This window comes from Diprion similis, chromosome 6 (assembly GCF_021155765.1).
Source record: "Diprion similis isolate iyDipSimi1 chromosome 6, iyDipSimi1.1, whole genome shotgun sequence".
NCBI classification, from domain to species: domain Eukaryota; kingdom Metazoa; phylum Arthropoda; class Insecta; order Hymenoptera; family Diprionidae; genus Diprion; species Diprion similis.
In genome coordinates, this window is record NC_060110.1 from 22,829,651 (window position 1) to 22,854,228 (window position 24,578).

The 24,578-nt window shown below is 41.8% G+C and overlaps 1 protein-coding gene across 8 annotated transcripts in view; it reads left to right on the forward strand.

Annotated features, from left to right (window-relative positions):
• Nucleotides 1-24,578, forward strand: part of LOC124406708 (protein turtle-like) — a 113,225-nt gene that overhangs the window by 78,590 nt on the left and 10,057 nt on the right. For all 8 annotated transcript variants that reach the window (XM_046882234.1, XM_046882236.1, XM_046882238.1 and 5 more), the window contains 9 exons: nucleotides 6,961-7,127; nucleotides 17,879-18,110; nucleotides 19,859-20,134; nucleotides 21,659-21,946; nucleotides 22,020-22,429; nucleotides 22,502-22,773; nucleotides 23,051-23,223; nucleotides 23,524-23,586; nucleotides 23,947-23,985. In XM_046882234.1, coding sequence (XP_046738190.1) covers nucleotides 6,961-7,127; nucleotides 17,879-18,110; nucleotides 19,859-20,134; nucleotides 21,659-21,946; nucleotides 22,020-22,429; nucleotides 22,502-22,773; nucleotides 23,051-23,223; nucleotides 23,524-23,586; nucleotides 23,947-23,985 — 1,920 coding nt within the window. The remainder of the gene's footprint in view (nucleotides 1-6,960; nucleotides 7,128-17,878; nucleotides 18,111-19,858; nucleotides 20,135-21,658; nucleotides 21,947-22,019; nucleotides 22,430-22,501; nucleotides 22,774-23,050; nucleotides 23,224-23,523; nucleotides 23,587-23,946; nucleotides 23,986-24,578) is intronic.

Sequence of the window (24,578 nt, forward strand, 5' to 3'; positions counted from 1 at the left end):
CTCTATTTCAGGATCAAACAACTTCCCTCGACTAGAAGCTTCGCAACACGTCAGGGATTGTATAACCGATGCATGTTACAGTCTGTGGAATCAAGCTCTGTACGTGTTTGCGGACCGGCCATTCGACGAATTCTTGATCTGCTCGATGTGTCGACGTTCTCTGGTACCGGACTGATTGCTCTTTCCCCCGATTAGACCCCGCTGCAATCTCCATCCCCTCGGATCCTTGTTGCGAGGCGAGTTTATTTACACGGCAAAGAAAAAGAATTCGTCGTACGTAACCTCCGGGAGTTAAAATCCGTACGATGGTGTCTCAGCGACCGAAATTAAAAGTTTCGCAAGTCTCTTCAACCCTCAACGATCAGGGGTGACGTTTTCTTGAACGAAAGAGCCGCGTTTCCTGGCAGAAAATAATTACTTTTCACATTTGGTATACGAGATACGTCTCGAAACGTTCGGTGAAAATTTTCCTCTAGTCTATCGAATCGCACCGCGCTTCATAAACGTGAGTGGATATTATAATCCGTGTAATTTAACTGAAAGCTGGAGATAATCGATTCAACGTCAAGCTCCGGAGAGATGAAGATAGACCGATTCGAGTATAATCATCTGAATAGTCGAGTATTGTGGAGATGGATATACACAGCGAGATATTATACGAAGGATTGTCGGTCAGCGGTATTCACTATTTGGGGAATTAACTTCGGAACGAATTAATTTCCCCTCCCTCCCTCCCTCCCTCCCACCCTTCATTCCTCCCTTACCTCTCTGACGGTGATAATTAAAGCGGTACCCTTTCGAGGTTATTTAGAGTTGTATTAATTGACAAGGGGTTGATTACATTATGGTAAATACGACGAGGAATTTTGTTAACGGCTCGGTAACCTCCCCCTCCCCCCCTCTCCTTCCCCTCCACATCCTCTTCGTCTTCTACCTCCAGTTTCTACTTCGTGCATTCAATCAAATTTTGAATAATTTCAACGAGCCTTGTGGCTTTCATTCGTTATATACAAATTTAATTCGTTATATTACGCTCCCCAGCCTCGAAGCTTCACGAACAATCGACATTAAAGTTATTCTTGATTAACCCCGGCAACCGCGCGTGCAGCCCTAACCTAATTATGTTTCCAACATTATAATGTTCATCAATTTTCGCACAAAAATATTTCTCTCTCTTCTCTTTTTCTCTTTTTATCTCTCGATAAAATCCCCAGCCTTCGCACTTCCCACTGTTCCTAGTGTATGTATATATACGTTCGTTAGTCTCATTAGCGCAATTTAATCAAAGCTCGGTTTCGGCATTTGTGTCTCGAAGAATATACTCGGCATACTTTGCCGTGTGATATTCCCATATAACAGCTCGTTATCATCCCTGGCATTATAATACCTACTTCGCACGTGACAGTAATAACGTTTAATGAGTCTTTGTTACGGCGTTGAATTCACTTCGAACAACGGTTCTATAAACTTCAACAAGATTCTCTCTTCATTTTATTTATCTAAAAACTGTTTTTTCGATTCTTGAAAACTTGTCAATAATAATTACAAAAATCACGGTCTACATTAACGAACAATTACTGATGTAACAAATAACAAAATTAACAAACGTTAGATAAAAAAAACTAATGTAAAAAAAACCGAAAACCAGGAAGAAAAACTTTTCAAAAATAGTAGTAAAGTTATTTAATATCAAAGTTGAATGGATTTTTTTTTTTTTTGTTTTGTTTTTGTTTAACTTATTCAAGTTACCGTTGTTGCTTTTACTGTCAACAATCTACCCGCGTGAAAGCAAACATTATAAAAACCTGTGGCATAGACGTGGAACGTCAGGTTCTCCAATCTCTCTCCGCATTGCAGGGCTGAGAAGGAAAACTTTTAAGGCTAATGCCTGTAATTTATTTACTTTCCAATTATTTCGGCTCGTAAATTTTCCTCGGCCCCGCAGGTGAGCAACGGACGAATCGGCGCGCCGGCCATTTTTAAAATTCCATTAACCCCCGTCGAGGGGACAGCGGGATTACCACTTTTATGAACTGTTAAACGACGGCGTAGACTCTGGACTTTCGAACCGGTTCAGCACGAGTTTGTCCTGTTATTGACGCGGCCTCGGCTTCCCTGGCGTCCCTCGGGCGTCCTCGGGCCTTTCGACCCGGGACGCGAATCCTGTCGAACAGGAAGAGACGCGCAAAAAGAGCCGGAGATGCGTCCTGTTTTCGTCATCGCCTTTCGTCCTCGGGGAGCGACGTGGCGATCAAGATGCCAGCTTCCGCCCTACGCGGAAACGTTGCTCCCGCAGGAAATCGTCAGCCCGTAGGGATGATCATTTAATAGGAGCCCCCAGGCGTATTCAAATTTTATTCAAATCGGCATTAAAATGAGGCCTCGGGAGAGCCATGTTCGAAATTTGAATCCAACCACACGGAAGGAGTCTGTTACTTGTTACTTGCTTTACTTGACGGCGAGAGATGGAACGCGCCGTCGAACACCCGGGATAACTTTCGGGAATTATTGCTGAACCAGGGAGAATGTACGGGAAGCCATTTTTGTGCTTCTCGGTTCTCTCAGAATCATCTGAATTATCCAAGTTACTTGGGTCTCTTTTCGTAGTATTAAATACGATTTTATAATTATCGTTAACACAAAAGTTTTATTGCTTGTGTTATGTAATTTCGATGAAATTGATGTTAGAATCGTCGAATTCTTACGCTAATTTTTCCTCCTTTGTACATATTTAGTCACTCCGTTTTCCCCATCGTGCGGACAGTGGATGTAGAGCAAGACCAGAATTGCAATATCGCAGTTCAAAGGGAGTATATTGCTGGGAACATTCGCTGCTTGGAGTATTAAATATTTCATCCATCCAGTTCAATAATTCCTCTGACTCCTCGACAAAAAGTGTAATTCTAACGAACTTCTGTCCTGCAGTCGAAGTTGAAATGCAAATTCACTTGGAAATAGAATATTAAACTGTGTAGCGTTTTTCACGGAAGTGGAAAGAGAGGACGAATCGGATGACACAAACAGAGCATTTCAAGCGGTCCTCTACGTTATACGTGTTTGTGATGTATTTTCCAATATTGATATCAAGAATTTTTTGAAACAGCGTTCGAGCACTTGGTACTCATTTCAAACCACCCCGTCAATCCGTCACGCTGTCAACCATTTGAGCTTTTCTGTAAATTATCGAGCCTTTTTCACCACCTGGGCCACTCTCTCCTCGCAATTTTGCATGTTTCCTGTTTTTCGAGAAACTTTGCGGGTGAATTATTCCAGAGTATTTCAATCCCGTCATTTTGACGATTCGCCGATTTCTCGCTCTGCGATTCACGCGCTTTGTAAAAAAAAAAGTCCCGGAAATACCGTAGTTTAAAAATCTGGAAAAAACCTTCAAGTCAACCGATGATAAATATCGAAAATGTCGACAGAACTTCGGGGGTGAAATTGGCCCATTTGAAAAAGAAACTGCAGAGCATGAGAAGCCACCGATATTCCGCAACGCGTTACGAAGCCCAGACAAGCGTCGCAGGTGTCGTCGTAAAAGAGGATGAAACACGTTTTTCCACGTTCTGTTATGACTGGGGTAAAATTACGAAGAGAAATGTCTGTCTTTTCGACGCTCGGTATTGCGGAGTGAAAATTTCTCCAAGAGTATAATGTCATAAGTACCGAGTAACGCGGTACACGTAACTACAAAAGACAAGGCGCGAGTTGTGCCTCGTCGCTTCGTCGCTGTTGTAATTTCCGCTGGCAACAGGCCGCGTTGTCTTTGATTGCGGGGTGGCGCCTTTTGTTCCATTGTCATTCGTCTTTGTCCTCATTATTGGCAACTGTGCCATACCGTTGGGCTGTTCGCTTTGGCAGGCCTTGCCCCATACCCGTTGATACAAGACCCATGTACACCACGGTTCACCGCAGCCAGCTTCACGCCGTTCCGCGTTCAACCCGAAGAGCATGAACCACGGCCACAAAGGTGGAGACGCCTCGCTGACTGGAAGTCCGGAATACTCGGTGGTGAACAAGTGTTTTCGTCAAGGAAGAGCTGGACCAGACTAAAAAGTCACCTTGCCGTTGGAGAAAAGCTTCCGGACTCCGATCCAAGGAAACTAGTTTTCGCTCAATTGTTTGACCCATGACTCATGGTCGTTTTCAATGATTCCGATGGCTAGTGATGAATGGAAATGCTCTGGACCAGATTATCGCGCGAGTGAAGAAGAGGGCGAAAATTTCAATCCGCTTTTACGGATGAATTAGAAAACGATTAGACCCGACGACATGATACCCAGAGGGTGAAATATCGCGTTTCTAATTCCCTCCGGGATCGCAGACGGTTTTTCCCACCGTATCTCGCCGGCTTAACTCGATCCTTCCGTCGCTCTTGACCGGATGACTAATCGCCGTGAGCGCCGGACGGTCAAGTTTAATTTGAAACACCCCGACCCGTCCATCTGCAGGCCCATAAGTGAAAACTGAGCGGCTCTTAACCGTCTGATCCTTGCACAGTTAGACCGATAGAAAGCTCGACACTTTCGGATCAACCGTGTCTGCAAGCTTATCGTCGCCTCGGAAATGGGATGCAAAAATTAACGGCTTCACCGGATCCAACGAATAAATGAAACCAGACTCTAGTCCAGGCGAAAAGCTCTGGCACAGAGTGTTGCTCCGCGAAAGTTGCAGTTAAATTACGTCCGCTGAGGGAAATTACACGGTGACGGCTGCAAGCGCCCATTATCAGGATCCAGCATTATGCAGCAGCAAAAGCGCGAATTTCTACTCGACAACAATCAGCCGTCCAGTCTGCTCCAGCAATGCAGATTTTTTCATCTAATTGCCTTTGAGGACTCCAACACGGAAAACTTTTATCATCGTTCAAACTCACGGATTGTTTTTGCGATACAAAACTTGCATTTTGTATACGTTTTTTGTATATTTAGAGCAGTTTTCAATATGTTTCTTTCAGGTTTTTTCTTATTTCTGATAGTATAATACTAGGTTATTGCGATATCACGTAAATTATTATATTATTGTTAGAAAGAAATTGATTGATAAAAACTATGAAAATTGAAGGAATAATTTATTCCCGAGAATTTTACAACTCTGCACACATATGTACGTGTAAAACGTAAAATATTAATTTTTGGGGCCACTGATTACGAATCTGACATCGGATTTTAAACATTCAAGATGACGGATATTATTATGTCTGTAAAAAAGTTTAAAAAAAAATGGAAAATTTTAAATTGCATCGAATCCGGAGAAAAAATTGTTTCGAAGGGTTTTTGGAATCGCTGATCACGAATCTGAAACCAAATTTGGAAAATTCAGTATAGCGAATCGATTCAGCAGCCCCGAAAAACCTTGCATAGAGTTTTTTGGCCGTATTTGATGAAATTTGAAATATTAGTCCACCGTATTGGATCCACCATCTTGAATTATCAAAATCTGATTTCAGATTCGTAATAATCGGCCAAAAAAAACCACAGAATTCTATCTCGATATAAAAATCACACGTGACTCAACGAATGTAGTTTCAATTTCTCTCTAAACTCGATAAGATTCTACGATTCTCCCGTCACATCACCGATACACCATCACCGCGGTTTTCCGAAGAACGTAATTCAGCGCACTCGAGCCTTCCTGAGCAGACGTTAATTGCCTGCGGCGAATTCCAGAGGGTTGTGTGAAAACGGAGAGAGAAAAGCTGAAGCAGCTAGGATCCTGCAGGGTGGCGGAGGAATCTGAGAACGTGAAAGGTTTTGGTCGACTGCCAGACTCGAAACTGGAGGGGATAATCCAGCGGATACACCACGGTCAAATTTCGTTTAACACGCAAAGTCACGTTCTCCCAGTTTCCGGACGCGGTACCGCTCGAAATAACTCGCGGCATGTGAATTGATCCAGCTGAGATAGGCTGTCCATATTTGCCCCCGAATAAGAAGACGCGCCCGGCTTATGGGGTATAAACTCTTTTCTCTATGTACCCCTGTAATTGGGTTCATACGGACGTCAGTATCAGGCGCGCAATCAACGCAGCCCTTAAAATCCCGTCGTAAATTTCGGGGATCGGCTATTTTGAGGAACCCGATCGCGTGCCGCTCGTCCTAGGTAATCGGGCTCGACAGGATCTTTGGAACAAAGCTTGCAGTGAGCTTGATACTGCGCTTCGAATTCAATGAAGCAATCGCGGCCTTCCAGCTGTCCGGATCCCGCCCCTGACGGATGGACGTGATCCGTTCACCCGCGGGAGAATCGATCCTTGAGGAAAAATCATCCCCTGGGCGAAGCCCGCTAATAGTGATTACGCCTGCCTTCGAAGCTTCGAAGCTGCACTTTCGGGCATCCCTGCACAACATCTAGAATTTCATAAACTAAACTCTATTGCAATGCAACCTGTGAAGCCTTCCGCCGATTCTGTAAGGGATGATGCTGCACGTCGAAGAAGCCGCGCAAATTCGTATACAACGAGCTTGTATCAAACAACTAGGGAAAACTGTTAATCGGATCTCTTTGCAAAGTTACCTCAGTCAAACATACCGGCTATCCTCTGAAGTAGGTACCGGCATAACAATGGCTTCCATTCATCGTCCCTCTTATTGTTAGCATCGTACCTACTTTCATCCCTCGACGGATAACTCACGAAATAACGTTACTACATTCTCTTGCAAAATTAACGATGTTTTGGTGTGTTTTGGACACGTTTTAACGCTATAACAATGTTCAAAAAAATTTAAGGAATCTAAGAATCAAGCCACGTTCAATTTACAATAAAAACATGCAGGAAAAATTCATCTTTCATTTCAATCGTGATATTGATGATTCCAACTTCACTTTTCAAAAAATTATTTGAGTCTTATTCTACCAAAATTCTAACGAATAACGAATTCTCTTAAATGATATTCAACTGAATCCGTAAGTTTTTCAAGACTTTTTTTCACATTCGTTTCCTGAATTTCATTGTTTTAGGCTTGTGCTACCAGGACGCGGTCCATATAACGGCGATCCTGGGCGAGAGCGTGGTTTTCAACTGCCACGTGGAGTTCCCGGGTGAGCACCCAGTGCCCTACGTCCTCCAGTGGGAGAAGAAGGTAGGCGAAACGGTACGATATCGGCCACCACCCTCTGCTCTATCCGTGAGTTTAAGACAAGGGCTCCTGCACCCAAGTCGCGATCCTTCCGACGACTCGTTCCTCGTCGTTTCAATCCTGCCTTCTATTTTTTATTAACAATCTTTACGATTTTATCTTCACAGAAATAGGAAAAATTAACAGAAAAATCTTATCTTTGCTTTCAATTTACTGATAAAAATGATCTTGAATGTTGAATAATATCTAAATTTTTTCTTATTTTTTTTTTTTTACTCTCGTTTTCCGAGGATCAAAAATATTCACATCATTTTTACCGAGTGTCAGAATCGTTTGGAGGTAATAACTACGAGAGAACAGGAAATACATACCGATTACCTTTGTCGGGAGGATTGAATCGAGTCGTTGAGAGTGCGGAGCAAGACTTTGGCAGGACCCTTGGACCGAATAACGTTGTTGCAAAATGTTACCGTTAATGATTGTATTCTGCTTTGGATAATTTTTGGCTGAAATTTTCATTTGCTGGCGGACAAGACACGCCGTATACTATAATATTAATGATAATTGTCGTTCGTATATACAGTATATATACATTAGCTAATTTTGATCCATCCGGACTGGAGAGAGCAGAGTCTGAATTCGCATAATGCATATTGCACACCTTTTACGTAGATTTATATCAATATCATGATGCATTATAGGCATAAAAATCATTCGCACACCCCTATAAATACGATATAAGTAACGTTTAACGTTATACACGATTAGCAAATGTCGCACGATTTTTGATCACGTGTATCACATAGTTCGACACAGATATTCCATCGAAGAGACGGAATCTTGAAAGGGATCTTATCACGAGTTACTTTTCCACTGTAAATAATTGGTCCGTTCTTTAGAATTGTGCACTTTGTTTTTTGTCTCTTCACCGTATGTAACCAAGAATTGACTTCTCCGAATCTATCTTGTCTCTGACTCTCTAACCTGATTTTTCAAAACCTAGCATGCTCGTGTCTGTTCGAACTAAACCATATTACACGTAGATTTTAGACGAATGAACATCGTTCGCATGCTTTTATTGGGAAAAATTCGTGAAAGTTTTTTCTCTGTGATAGCGAAAGATTTTACAAATTCTTCAGAAAGATATTCTCACATCACAGAGTAATTTACAACTGTGTATAGATGCATTCTTGTTTTTCTTTATCCAAAATTTTTTTGTAGATATTTCTGTGTTTTATTTTTTTCAAAATCTTTGTACTTGCCGTACCATTTTCATTACTATCGGAGAATGTGTAATTCTCATTTCCAATAAATCGCTTTCAATTTACATAAAAAATTTTGCTTATCAGTATATTATTATGTCAGGAATTCATACCCTGTGTCACTCAATTTTCCACAATCACGGAAAAAACGATCAAGACGGTCGAAAAAAGTTCGAAAATTCACATAACATTTCTGTGATACAAAAAAGTCAAAAAAAAACTATAAGAATAATTCATAGAAAAAAAATGTAAGCTACATTAAATAGTCGATTCCATTTTATTCCCACTTTTATTTATATATATATATACACTGCATGTATGAATTTCGGTGCCTGTTATCGATTTACAAAAACTAAAACCAAAAAAGAAAATATTGGTAGTTGTCGATGGTGCGTTGTGTGATTCCGAAAATATTTTCATCGTGAATTTGCGTGAGCGTTTAAAATAAGGGTGAGGGGGGAGGGGGGGGGGGGGGGGATTGAATTTTTTACGGGGTGCCTGAGGGCCAAGGTAAAATTAATATTTTTATAGGTTTCGTTTTATTTTTTGAATGAATTTTCTCTTATTTCTTCACTTTTTCGACCACTTGGTAAATATAGATACGTGCGTAGGTATAGCAAGAATACTTTGAATTTATTTTTCAGTCGCGAATATTTAACGAGAGAGCGAAAAACTAGAAAAATGCATGAAAAGGTGGAATGCATTTGTTGCTAGTTTGCCTTTCATTTGCCTCTCGGTGGCACAAAATTCCACGAGACCAACCGTCGAGCATTCCTGATTAGATTACCCCGTCGACGCTTTTCCATACACCCACACACTACACGTGGTGCGAGAATCAAGAAGCCCGAATTACAGGCAACGACAGACGCCTCGAGATACGGGGGAGAATGAGGAAAAGTATTCCACTGATCAGATTTTAGCAACGCCGACTAATTCCAGCGAGCGATTTCCGATTGCGAGGAAAATTCGATTTCTCACAACGCGCGTCAGACTCTAGTAGAAAATGCATTTTGCAGCAAAATATCAACGAGATTTTCAACTCTTGAATTGATATTCGTTCAAAGATATCTTCGGTGTACGGATATATCGCGTAATAAACGATAAAGATTAGAATTTCCCAGCTGCATCATGCGTGGATAGAAAATTGTAGATCAGCGATTTTATTTCCTATGGTGTTGTAACGTCGTTTACGAGTTTCGTAAATTTTTTACGCTCCCGGTAGTTCCATAAATGTATACCACGACTAGAGTGTAAAAATCACTCGAGTTGGTGCAATTTTCTTTGAAATTATTACTCGCAATTCTTTATTCTTTACTCGCTATAACTCGGCGATCCATAAGGGGCGATTTATTAATTACGTAAGGGTCCCAAGGGAAAGGTGGGGGAGGGGAGGGGGGATTTATACATGACCTTATCTCGGGGGGAATGGGGTGAAAGTCATTCTTACGTAATATTTTACAATTCGGTATGAGCATAATAGACATTTTCCATTGATTTTGAGACAAAATGTCTGTACAGTAATGTCTCAGAAAACAAAAATTGCAAAGAAAATTAAATGGCAATGTCAAAAACTGGAAAAAATTTCTAGTTAGACGTTCTACAAACTATGAGATCTATTTTTTCATTTTTAATATACAATATCATTTATATATTGTTATTGTAAAAAATTTTATTCCACAGTAAGCTTTTAAAATCGTAAATGTGTTCATATTTACGCATTTTGAAGCTTATAAATGAAAACTATCAAAATAATTATCTTTTACGAAATAAAAATCTTTAATTTATGTTAAATTATGAGTATTTGTACAACTGATTCTCTTCTAACGACATTTAACTATAAAGGAAAACTATACGTAAAATCTTACGTAAGAAGTGGGAGGGGGAGTCCAAGAAATCTTATGTGTTTTTACATGGGGGTAGGAGGGAGGATTAAAAATGGCTAAAATCGTACTCGTCGCCTATAAGTAAAATTAGCGCTGCGTGAAGAAGAAATTCGCTTCACGAATTTCAACTTTCCACTTCAATTTTCCTCGATCAAAAGACTGGATCGAGTGTCGCGCAAAGTAGACAATGAAAACGTCAACTTCATCCAGGGACTTGCACCCGAAAGTACCTAACGTTGATAAAGTCCTTAGTCGCAATAAAATTGTAGAATTTTGTTGTCCAGCTGAGTGATGAAAGTGAAAATTGTCATCACCAGCTGTAATAATCGTAGAGAAACAGCGAAACTTCTGCTTCGCGCAATTTCAAATTACTCTCATACACAGGCTTGTTTGCGAGCAGTTAAACCGAATATACCGGGCAGAGCCCGGTTTCTAGGTATGAGTCGTACCCAAGGGGTTGCTCGGGTAAAATCAATAGGTGCGGGGTACATATTTTCTAGAACGACGGTGAAACCGAGGCCTGAATACAGGATTGGAGAGCGAGAGAGCGAGCGAGAGCGCGCGAGAGAGAGAGAGAGAGAGAGAGAAAGTTTCGCACGTATATGCAGAAACCACCTTCGTAAATATCTTTTATCTTACAGACAGTGTAATGTTGACTCTCCACCAGCATCAAGTAAACATTCCGGACCCTGATTTCCATTCCCCAATTTATAAGTTGCGTGCTGCCTATCAAATCGTGCCGACACCAAAATTTCCCCATGCAAAACACGTAAACAAAACCGCCTCCTTTTTTTCTCTTTTCGCAGTAAAGTTTTCGCTGCTAAAAAAGTAATTTAGGTATAGTAAACTGCAAAATGCAAAAACCGGTGACGAGGTTTGAATCGAGGAAATCAAAAACGAATAAAAATCAATCAACGAAGTGTTAAGCTTGTTTTTTTAAACGGTCACGAGGCGTTCGAATATCCCTGAAAATAATTGCAAATCGTGCTATTATCTGCCTCTAGATATTGGTAAACGTGAACTCCGTTAACGGAATTGTTTTGCGACGTGGGGATGAACAAACATGCACGATAAGCCTGGAGGTTTATCGCTGTTCCAGAATTATAACGAGAGAGACAGAGAGAGAGAGATCGAGGGGCGAGGCAGGGGGGGGGGGGGCGTTTTGGTTAAACATTTTAATTAAGTAAGCTGCGAACGCGTTTCGCATTATTTCGGTTGCGTGTGCGAGCGTACAGCTGGCAGGTAGACAGGCGCGTACCTATTTTTGAAATTACAAAATTACATCCGGCTAAATAAATTGCGAAACAATTAATATGGAAATGGGAAAGGTCGGGTGGCACGTCTGCAGCACCGGTAACAATTTCATATACTTGAAAACAGCCGCCGTCTCGTAGGTGTTCGCCCGATGTTATACCCACCCTACGTCACAGGGTTTTCTCCCTTTCTCCCTTTCTCCTTTTCTCCCATTTTCCATCCCTCACTCTCTCGCGAGGAAGTTTCTCACGGATGAGAGAACGATACCCTGGTAGCTGCGTCATTTCGTCACCCTCGAAACTCACCCCCTGCGGACGATGTACGCCGCGAGGTTTGCGTCGCGGTAGGGAAAACGCGATAAATGGAAAACCTCCCGTACATTCTTCATTCGGCAAAACAATGGCTGCCTCCCACCCTTCGACCGTTCTCCGGGTGAAATTGTCCCTGAAAATAAAAAGGTACGAAGAAATACCGCGAATAAAATAAAAGTAAAAGCCGATAAACGTCTGGCCAATAAATTGATGACGCGTAGAATACAAAAAAAAAAAACAAACAAACAAAAAAAAAAAAAAATTATTCACGGATACTTAACCTTCATTTTCAAACCATAGAGAGACAATGATTAATCATTCTGATCCTCAAATGTCTACCCGAGTATTTTACAACGAACGTTTGAGGGGAGATTTTGTTTTTTTCTTTTGCTAAATTTATCGCTTTTTTCTTATTTTCTCGTGAAGAAACTGTACAACGGATCAATGCGAAATTTGAGATGTGGATTTATTTATCTTTTATCTATTCCCAAAAAAAAAAATTAAAAATCATTTACTTCCAAAAATATCGTTTAAACGCGTTTTTCTCGATACAGCTTTTTGCAACTGGTGTGCACGATATCTGAAAAACCATTCAACGGATCACCTTCAAATTTGGCAAGCATGCTCAGTCAACGTCCTTCTATCGTTTGATGAAAAAGAAAAGCAATACGTCGGACATTTTTCTGTTTATAACAAAAAGAAGAATCTATTTTGTTCGATCCATCGATATTTTGAGTTCAAAACGTCACCGGATCCGTGATTTCATTTATTTAATTTTTTTTCGCTTCATAAAATGATAGCTACCTTACAGCCTTATCCTCCCTTAACAAGCGTTACAACTAATTCGATTACCGGAATTTTATATAACAGAATCATTACGAAAAGGAGGTCGTTATAGATTTACACATATCAAAAATGTTTGTGTGTTTTTTTTTTTCTTTACCTCCAGTAGAGAGAGTTAAAATTTATGCATTACACTTTCGTGTGTTCTTACTATGTTTTTGTATTTGTTACTCCTATGATATACAGTTGCCGCGGAATGTTGGGGTGTAAATAACTCGCCCTCACTTTTTCTGGCTTGGATACGCCTACGATCTTACGGCTGGCTGGATAAAAGTAAAAAATACTGTCTATGCTCACGCATACGAGCAAGGAATGAAAATTGAAAAATTCTTTCAGACATTGGCAAAAATGTTCCTACCCATGAACAACGTGTGATAAATAAATATCGCGGACGGAAATTTTTTTGTCATTATCAATTATAGATTTATCTTTTACGAGTGTTATTACAAAAATTCTATACGAATTGATACATTCAGGTTTATTTATTTGTTTTTTTCACATCCAAGAATGTAGGCGCAATTTTAATAAAACTCAATTCTTCCAGCTTTAATCGGTAAAATTGCAACTTATTTTTCTTTCAACAATTTTCCATCGGATAATTTTTAATAAACTTTAAACTGCAAGTCCCGAGATTATAAAGTCCCCTTCATTCACTCGATTTTTTCTCCTTTTCATCGAACATTGAAAAACTAACTCGTTTAACACCGTTTCCAAACTCGTAAGAGAATCGAGTTTCATCACCTGTAACTAAAATCGATCACACCTGAAATTCAGCTACGATTCGCGCAATATTCGCATCCTCGTCATCATCAACTCTCGATCGATTTATCATTCGCTTCGACTGGAAAATAATTTACCCCCCAAGAATTTTCAGGGTGGGGGTGGTTCGGCCTATTATCGAGTAGGCTAACGGAAAAAAGCATATTACGATGCTTGTAATAATCAGCTGCGGTATTTACCTCGACGTATATGACGGCGTGGTCGAGGGGTTGGTTGCAGCGATCGAAAGGGGTGGTTTTCGGCCGAGGTGCGAGTGCAGCGGAAGCGGATCAAGCCTCGGGCTTAGCGCGTGACACAATGCAGATTCTTCCAACAAGCCCCGATTATGAGAACCTCTGCGCGAACATATCGATTTACAGTTTGCCGGTTAACCCGTGCAGGCTCCTCTAGTTGGCTTAAAAATAGGGCAAACCGCGACTCGAGTCACACATGTCTGTCTACCTCGATCTTCGCCTAGAGTCGAATTCCACTGCGGCAAAGCGATTAGAAAATAGAAAAAAAAAAAAAAAAAAATGAAAAGAAAGTTTTTATAGCAGCGTTGCAGTATCTGGATTTTTTCGAAAGTGAGAAGTCTTTTGGATTAATACATTGGACGTAGAGTTATGTTAAAAACGGGTCGAAATTAAGACGTGAGGAAATATTTTACTGGTCAAAACATACAATTGAAGATAATAATGTTGAAATAATCGATAAACGAACCATCGTATTGGAATTTTTTTTTTTTTCTCTTTCAAGTGAAAATGAATTTTTACTGTCAATATCTTGTTATTATTAAAGCTAAGGAAACTGCATTTAAAACATTTTTTTTTTTCTATTTTTCATCGAAAAAACTGTAAATATAGTTTGTACAATTCCAGTAAAAAATAGCTCGTTTTACTCGTAACAAAATTCTTTAAAAATCGTCTTAAGTGGATTTTTTCTTCAGCTTGTCAGTCGGTAAAAACAGTTCGACGTGTTGAAGTGTTACAAATTAAGAATGATGAAAATTAAAATTCATAAATGATACATTGTCTGATACAATGATACAATCTTACTCAAAATCGTAGTCGAAAATTCATTTACGAACAAAACAACCTACTGTTTATCAAAATTGGATGATCGATTTATTATTACTTTTACATCAAAGAAAATAATTGTTATTCTCCTGTATTATCAATTTAATTAAGTGAAAATCTATGTTTTCATATTCTTAGCTGCATCGTGGTGACTTGTCTGATTATAGATGTGATTAGATTGCTTGGAGAACGGAACTTTTCATATCTTAGTCTTATCCTTAGCCTGAGCGTAGATCGTTTGAAAAATCAAATTCGAGCTTCCACCGTATAGAATTAAAGCCATCCAATGCAAACTGTAACAATTAAGTATAACTGTGGCAAAAATTTTCATTGGTGGTTTAACGTTTCGTATTTTTACAATGCCGAGCAATTGTCGACTTTTGACCTTCCTCAGTTTCTACGGTCTCGCTCTCGACCTGGGCGTTGCTCGTTATTTTCCCTAATTGGCGGGAAAATTTCATGATACAACGCGTATCGATGTATTATATATACACGTAGAGGGGAGCTTCGGGATCCAGTCGAGTCTTTCCTGAGTAAAGAATAATTAGTCGACGCTGTTCTCGCGTGCAACTATACGTATAACGAGTGATAAATGAAATAATTTCGATGAGATCTTCCTCGCGTTCTTTGTTTCGGCGATGAATCGCGAGTGAATTTATATTCATCAGAAAAGGCGGGGATCTACGGAAAGTTGACTTTCGACTCTCGGGGGATCGACACGATCGATTTACCGACATTTCTTCTCGCCGTGTGCCTAACTTTTGTCCCGACGATGATAATTATTCCACCAAGGGTGAGAGCGACGGTCGTGAAATTTAATTCGATATAACTCAGTGCGAATAGGTGCCGCTCGAAGTTTAATGAAATTAACAAAATTTCAACGGGAATTACCTTCAATTCGAGTTCAGCGTTAATTCCAAAGCTCTTGACTGTAGCACGTCGTTCGTGAACCGCATTACCGATGCGCGGGATGAATATCTCTCCAGTTTTCCGGAACGGAACGGCATTTATACGTAACAAACAAGCAACCTCGTCAAATTATTCACAATAATCTCAACCTGCAGGCTAATGACGCATAACGAACTTCATTACAAGATCAAACAAACAATCGAGAGAAAACAAAGCTTGAAAAGCTGCTTAAAATAGCTCTGCAAAAAAAAAAAGTAGATTACGCATGAAACGGAATTAGCGTTGAATTTCGACGCACAGAGCCAGAGAACAAGCCAACTGACCTATTTCCGGTGAATAATTCCGCTGCAGTGACTCGGTAGGTACAGCATATAATGCGAGTAAGCAGATCGCAAGGGTGCAGCGTGCACTTGAAAGAGAATATCGCATTGCCGCATGCCGTCAGGATCTAGCAGCGGAAAGAATGCTGAAATAGAGTGAGAGTGAGAGAGAGAGAGAAAAAAAGAAAGAGAAGAGTCTAGAAATGTAAGAGGCGTAAATAACAGAAGCCGTGACTCGAGCATGTTGCCACCCTTAGCCATGATAATTTATTTGAGTTTCGTGCATGGGGGAGAATGGCACCAACCGTATCTCGTGTAATAATATATGTGCTTTCGATGCCAGTCTTCAAAGTAGGGGAGGGTAGGGAAAAACGGGGTACCCTTAAAATTGTATAAAGAACTTTTGTTTTTCAAAATATTTTTTTAACAGTCAAAAATATGACTTTCATAAACGTTATTGAGAATTATTTTGAATTTTTAAAAATTTTCTAAAACCTTTCTTTTTTTGCCCCTTGACATCTGAAATTCATTTTTATTTTCTTCGGTTACAATTTAAACAAAAAAAAAAAAAAGATTCACCGTATTTGAGTCCTCGAAAACTAAGTATTTCCTCGAGTAACCCGTTTTGCTCCCCTTCCGCCGCCGCTGCCTCTATATCTCTTCTTTTCTCTTCAAATTGAACGCGCGATGCAATCTAATCCCGGTGAAGTATGATGATAGAATTAATACAAATAGCGATCTGCTACCCCAGAGAGTACTCTAAACGATTTCCTAAGTTTCACTATTCTCACGATTTTACAGAGACGGGCTAGTATTTTTCCTTCGCCTCCCCCCTCATTTTCTTTCTTATTATTCTCCGGGATGATGAATTCACAACGCGAGTACGGTGAAGAACCGTCAAGAGTATAGAGAAGAGAATTTATATTCCTTTCTTGCTTTTGTAATTGAAAAATAATTAGCACTCGTGCCTCTGACTCGTTTTCGAGACCGACCTTCTTGACTCGATCCATTCTATTTCACAGGCGAAAGTATGTGTATGAATATATATGTATATGTATATGTACATATATACTCTATAATAATACTAAGGGAAAAATTTGTACAGATATTTTTCAAACTGTGCACTAACAACGCCAGGAGTAAAGTACGAAATGGTGGTACGTTTGGTGTTTGCTGAGAAAATAATTGTACCTATATTGATCGTTTTCAGGGGGGAGGGTAAGAAAATTATGGCAAAAATCTGTAATCTTGTCGAATTAAAGGGAAAGAAACATCGAATAATCAATCGAACGCTTTTACTGTAGAATTTCTTATGCATAGCAATGAATTATTGTAGCAAAGGTATAATCTCGATTCTTGAATAACAATCGCGCTCTATTCATTGGTAACGGAAAACAAATCGCACCGTCGACTTTCCAATCAATATATACGTATGTAGGTATATATCAGCGAACTTTGTGGATACACATCATTATGCACAATATTGTAGCCGTAAATAGAACACTGCATGTTTTCTTTGCACGTTGCATAATAATTCAACGAATGCAATAAGGAAAGCGGGAAATTGCTGTTTACCCGATCATTTATTCACTCGTATACTAAATCCGCATGTATCAATTTATACCCGCATTATATTATTGCCAGGCACGCAAACGGACGATTGTCGCATATTGTTTATTATCGTTCATCGATCTTGCGGTTATACATATTTTTTCCTGTCGAGATGTATAATTTGAAAGTAGCTGCATCGTCACGATTACGCTTCGTACGATATTGGAAAAATAATAGTAAAGAAGAAAAAATTGATTACGTTTATTTTACCCGTGAAATTCATCAGTTATTACGCAGATCTAGCTGAATCTATACATCAAAGTGATTTAATCATTAATTGTCGTTGTTGTTGTTGTTATTATTATTATTATTATTATTATTATATGTATATACCGTAGGTTAATTCATTTCATTGGAAATTTTGGCCGACCTTCGAGCCACGGAAACCACCAGCAGTAATTGCCAATATCTTCCGAGGCTGTGTGCAGCTTATCGTTGAGAAAATATGAACCTTAAGGGTGAAGCAAAAATGAAAATTGCGAGGGCAATAATTGCGGAGGTGGATGGTGGCTCGAATGTTGACGTATAAAAGGGGCACTTCGTTTATGTTGCGCGTTGGTGTTGGTGCAAGGGGCAGGAAATACCGATTTACATATGGTACGAGTCGTACCCAACCCACAGCGGCGAGGGATACGAGGGTCGCGTCTCGAGGGTCGGTCCCAATTCACCCTACGGAGTGGCCAGCCTCAACCTGACCAACATTCGAGAGAGCGACCAGGGCTGGTACGAATGCAAGGTCGTCTTCCTAAACCGCTCCCCGAACAGTCACAAGAACGGCACCTGGTTTCACCTCGACGTCCATGGTGAGTGCTTACATTCTATACCTACACCTGATATGAACCCGAAACAGAAAGTTTCGTTTGAAAGCTTTCGGGCAGAGACCATAGATAGATGAGACGGAATCAACCATATTCATGCAGCTTTGCGTCAGAGGGTGCAGTCGACGGGAAGCACCTCAAGTACAGTAGTTGAAAAGTTGAGGTGTTGGCTTCATTTTGAGGTCGTCATGTGTACTCATCACTGAATCGCTTCAAGTAGGTGAAACAGATGAATTTCGAGTGATACTTTGCATCGGTAAACAAGGCAGGCGGTAATTAATGGAATTGAATTAGTTTTGCCGAGACTTTGCGTCTAACGTTCTTGTATAAAATATATAAATAATAAATACTAATGTGTAAAATACTACGCATGTAGGTATAGTGAGAGGCGTCGAGTGGCTAAGGAAGAATCGAGAAAGAGAAACATTTTGATAGCCGTTATAACGCACTCAAAGAATTCAAAGGGAGTAACTGGCGGACATTGACGCGAGTGGGAAAGAGAGAGAGAGAAAAAGAGGAAGAAGGAAAAGCGGGACCAGAAAGTACTTAAAGCCTTTTGTCCCTCAAAAAGTCGTAAAGTTTTCCCTCGCCTGTCCCGCGACTAACGGTTATAAATGCTTCCGGGTCTGCACTGCAAAAGCGGTGAAACCACGCGTCTGACGAAGGAAAGAGGCGTCGCGACGCCCGCCGTCGCATCGACAACGGACAATCAAACCAATTGCTTTTTCCTACTCCAGCTTTGTTCTAAACTTCGCGTCTTTCTTTATTCCGGGCCCTTTTTCCACGTTTCTCGTTATCTTCTCGTCTTTTTTCTTCCGACTCATCCTTATCTCCTTCTTCCCCTTTCGAAAATAGAACGGAACCAAACCTCGTCGGACCTCGAAGTCCTGGATTGTATAGGTATAAGACGCGGACGCGAATCGGACCTTTTTCATCCGCTAAGGAGAATCTAATGATTATTTATGAAGCGTTGATCGTTTTAACAGTCCGTTTGGATTCTTTCCATACTTATTCTTCGTCCTTATACGTGTTTTTCTTTGTTCGCAATCGTGTAGTCAACCCCGTTCAAATACGCCACATTTACTTCCCCTCGTACGTTTTTATTTCCAATGAGTATCCGATTCAAGGGAACTAACTTATCGTTATTTCATAAAACTTTGTTTACCGAATATCCTTCTTTCGTTTTCTCTCTCTCTCTCTCCAGATGTGCGGTTTTCAAAGTTCAGACATTGCCGCAAGACTATTGATCGCGTTGGCAAAATATCTTGGTAATAAAAGTTTTCTCAGGCTGTGTGTATATCGTAACGTTGAAATAAACGTGCGATAAAAGGAGGGGAAAAAAGTCATTGTTAGGGATATGAGAGAGATGATCGATTCAGCCGCGAGGTGGGTAGAAATTAATTGATCATTACGAAATTTTTACAGCTGTTACTTTGAACTTTTTATTACAAAGCGCTGCTCTCGAATAGGGTGGCAGAGAAGATGAAAGAATGAGTATTAGGTATTATATATATAACGACGTCTGGCAAAAACCGGGCATAATTTACGAGCAACCTAATTTCAAGTTTCGTTCTCCAATTTTTTCCCTCCATCTCCTTTTTGTGGGTTTGTGTTTTTCTCTTGATTTTCCACCTCATTCTTCTGCCTGAAAAAGTATATAATAACAAGAGTAAGAGGGGGGTAAAGAGGCGAGGAGGAAACCTAATTGTTTTCTTTTTCCCGGGCCTGAAAAGCTCCTCCGCGATTCAGCATCACCCCCGAGGACGTAATTTATGTGAACCTTGGGGATGCGATAATCCTGAATTGTCAGGCCGAAGGCACTCCGACGCCGGAAATCTTGTGGTACAAGGGTGAGGACACTGTTCAACCCTCGGGCACGATCGGAATCTTCAACGACGGCACGGAGCTCAGAATCGCCACGATACGCCACGACGACATCGGCGATTACACCTGCCTAGCCCGGAACGGCGAGGGCCAGATCAGTCACACAGCGCGAGTGATCATCGCTGGTAAGTCCGAGTCTAATCTCGCAATTTTTCTCCCCCCCATCCCTGCCAAACCGGTTTCGCCACTTTCTTGTCAATCTAAACCACCGCAAATATCACAACTCGCGAGCTCTGCGTACAAATAATGGTGAAGTCTAGTAACGAGCTCGAGGGTTGAATCGGCTGAAGAGGACATGTAAACAAAGTGTTTACCCTGGCACTGCACTCTGACAAACCAAACTCGCCTTAAACACTTGGGTAAGCATGTTGTGCAGAAGCGGAGAGGATGCGGTAGAGAATATCCTCGGTTATTCGATGATTCCAACCTGTTTTCACACCCAACGCAAGAAATATTTCACAGACTCCTTCAGAGATACCGGTTACACTTTCCTCTCATGCTCCATGCTTTATGGCTGGATTTTTCTGCCCACCAAGCTTCAGAGGAATAAATTATCCCAGAGATAAGCTGCACTTGTTAATACATTATTACAGAGCGCGCAAGGTGGATGGAAAGTTAAAGTGAAGCGATGAAATCCTTGGGGGGTGCAGGTCAAGTCGAGAATCCCGGTAATCTGGGGAATAAGAGAAGCATGAAACGCGGGTATTCGTATGAAGGAACTTTTCGCGTAACACGCGGTCCTTATTCTCGGAGCTTAAGGTCGCCTTTATGCTCGTTTTTTGGAAATGGAAGAAGGTGCCAGAAGGAGGTGGCTACCTACAGAGTAGAAATAAAGCTGAACGAACCCCGGTTCTGTTTCTGGACGAAGAGATGTATACATATATCGTTGAAATAGCCGTAGGCGGTACCAACATACCGAACCAGACGATCCCGACGAGGACTTTAACGTTGTCTCATGTAGACACGTGATACACGTATACCACCTATACCAGAGGTTTTTCATACCAATATCGCTCTCGAGTTCGTCTTATTTTTCACGTTCTCTCCATCTTTGTTCACCATTCGCTTCGTCGATACCTTCCTTACTTCACCTTACTCGGAAGTTATGAAACTTTTAAACGCGACACCTTCTCCTCGTCCCGTGATGCAGACAGATGGGGGCGGGGAGTGAAGGCGAAGCTTTAGAAACGGGATTATGGAGCGTCGCGGAATTGAGCCGAGGACAACTATAAGCGGGGCGGAGGCAGAGAGGGGCGAGAAACGCGACAGGGAATTTTAAAACTTGCCAGTTTTCATCACCGAAGTGTCGCTTGCTGATTCATAAAGTGGCTCATACCCGCCTCCGCGTCGTTCGAACCTCGCACCGGAAATCCGAGCGACTCGTTGCCTCTCCGTTTCCGCCTGAAGTTGGTCGTCGCAGGCGTTCCCCAATACCATAATGTGTATCGTGCGCGCCGAAATGGGCATTGATCGAAACCCCGAGGAAGAAGCTCCGGGCGGAGTAGGTATAAAGTTTGCAAATATCCACCGAAATATTCACCCTTCCTTCGGGTATAATAGGGGGCGGAGCTGGGACATCTGCAAATGGGAACACACTGGAAATGGCCTATTAAAATTCAACGCGCTCAGAAATCCGCTTTGTGACGCAGGTGGAGCGGTGATCATGATGCCCCCAACGAACCAGACGAAACTCGAGGGTGAGAAGGTGGAGTTTTCCTGCGAGGCGAAGGCTCTTCCGGGCAACGTGACTGTCCGCTGGTTTCGCGAGGGTGCTCCGGTCAAGGAGGTTGCGGCTTTGGAGACGCGGTTCACCATCAAGATGGACGGTAGCCTCGTCGTGAATCCCGTCAGCGCTGACGACTCCGGACAGTATCTCTGCGAGGTGACGAACGGCATCGGGGAACCTCAGAGTGCCAGCGCCTACCTCAACGTCGAATGTGCGTACTCGTATGCTTATCAACCAACGTGGTCTGGCCGATCCGTTAACATCTGGTAACACTTGACTTTCAGATCCAGCCAAGGTCACCTTCACCCCGACCATCCAGTACCTCCCTTTCCGGCTGGCCGGCGTCGTCCAGTGTTTCATCAAGTCTAACCCGCCTCTGCAGTACGTGACATGGACGAAGGACAAGCGGCTTCTCGAGCCCTACCAGACCAAGGACATCGTCATCATGAACAACGGTTCGTTGCTCTTCACGAGGGTCAGCGAGAACCACCAGGGCCGGTACACCTGCACCCCGTACAACGCCCAGGGTACGCAGGGCAGTTCAGGGCCGATGGAGGTGCTGGTCAGGAAGCCACCGGCGTTCACCGTCGAGCCGGAGCCCATCTACCAGCGGAAGGTCGGCGACACCGTCGAAATGCACTGCGACGCCCAGGAGGCCGAGGGCACGCAAAACCCGACGATCCAGTGGCAGCGAGTGAGCATTGATCGGGTTTTTTGCATGCAACCAGCATCCGTTCTCCGTTTTCGAGACTTTCCAATTTTTCAGAAGGACGGTGCACCTCTGCAGCGGAACCGCGTTAAGGTCGTCGGCGGAAATTTGACCATCGATAGCCTAAGGCGGTCGGACTTTGGCTTCTACCAGTGCGTAGCCTTCAACGAGGTCGCCACCATCGTCGCCGGCACTCAGCTCGTCATCGAGGGTAGCCAACCTCACGCTCCCTACAACGTCACCGGGAAGGCTACCGAATTCTCCGTCACCCTTGAATGGCTGCCGGGAAACTCCGGTGGACCGGACTACAAGCAGGACTACACTGTGTGGTCAGTTTCTTGATCTTTCGACAATTTCTTCTTTTTTTTTGTTTTTTTTTTCTTTATAGTCAAACGGCAAAGGATTCTTCTCGATTTTTGCATCGGTATAGTTGGTCGCGTTAGTATATGTTTTAGGATTACGTCGTCCTCCCACGAGTCGTGAGTTCAAATTCTGATACAAAAGAAACCCTTTTGCACGATTTTTCGGGACTCTGATAAAAACACGAACTGCTTACCGATCGATTAAAGATCCATAGCAACATACAGCATTTATGGTGATCCGTAGGTACCGTGAAGCTGGGACTTCGGATTGGGCGACGATACCGGTCACGCCATCAGGCAGCACGACGGTCACCATCAACAGGCTGGTTCCGGCAATGGTTTACGAATTTCAAGTAGTAGGGAAAAATGCCCTCGGCGAAGGAATGCCCAGTAAAGTGATTACGATTCGAACACTGGGTGAGTAGACGGATGTTTAAACTTCATTTCCGACAAGCTAGATTTAGTTGAAACGTGTAGATTAATTATTCCCTCAAAGGAAAAAGCTTTCCTTCAATTTATCGGCAAACCAATACAGAAATTCATTATTACATCGGACGGAATTCCGCTAACAGAATTCACACACCAAATATATCGCAATTCCTATATGTATCCATATAACGACGCTGAAGGCTTATTCACTTTCAAACTTTCAAACTTTCAAACGCAACAAAACATCGCAAACTTGACACTCTTTTTCTTAAAATGCCGGCTCCCTAGACGTCCGACTACAGTCTGGGGGAACGTCTTCGGGTGGCCCAGCTGCTGCCCCCGATCAAACTGGTAAGACATTTGAAAAATCAAAGTGAGACGCAGTGTTAGAAACAAAGATAGAAAAAAAAACAACCCAAAACCAGCCGATTTTGTTTGCGTCTTTTTTTACGTTTGGGATACGATGTTTTGTTATATTATTTTTTCGTATCACTGCCGAGTTCTGTTTGTTTGTTTAATGCGCCCTACCTCGTCCTGACAAATAAAATAAAGAAAACGAAATACGACCAAACGCTGACGCCACCGACGAGAAAGTTTGCGGATCGTTCCATTTTTCACATGCCCATTGACACCTTCATTTTCTTTTTGTCTTCTCTTTCATTTCAGACATTGTAGATAATAGTACTCAGATTTTACCAACTGATTCCACAGGAAATCCCCCCGTCCATCCATCAACCGCCCATCCGAAAGGTATTTTCATTATTTTATTCTTTCGTTTTTATGATATTCACACCGTCACGTTACCTTATACTTTCCACATTCCATTTTTAACTTTCGTTATTACATGTGTTTAGAAATTTCACAAAAATTCATTCCCAATTTTCGATTAATCCCGGTACAATATTGTGTACACGTACATGTTCTTCGTAAATGGTCAAATTTGTTTTATCGCGATGAAAAAATTGTACGAAGAAAGTAAAAAAAAGAAACGGAATGATAATAATAATCGAACGATTACATGTAAACGCGTTAAACGAGAGGGGGGCGGGGGGGGGGGGGGGGGGGGCGATTAAGTTTGATCGAGCAGATCTACAACCGTGCGGGGCCCATTATTGATCGTAAAACCGTTTTATGGTCGTTATACATATAACGCGACGATGCGGTGGTATACCGATCTCAGAATGCGATGCACCTCGCTTAGAAATTACCGGTGTTATACGAGTGTGAAGACGATACATTACGCGGAATCACTTTTACGCGATTCATACAAAAACCCCGTATGGGGTAGGTACGACGTAGCCATCGTCGACGGGCTGTTTATGCTATTTAACTGTCAGCTTGAA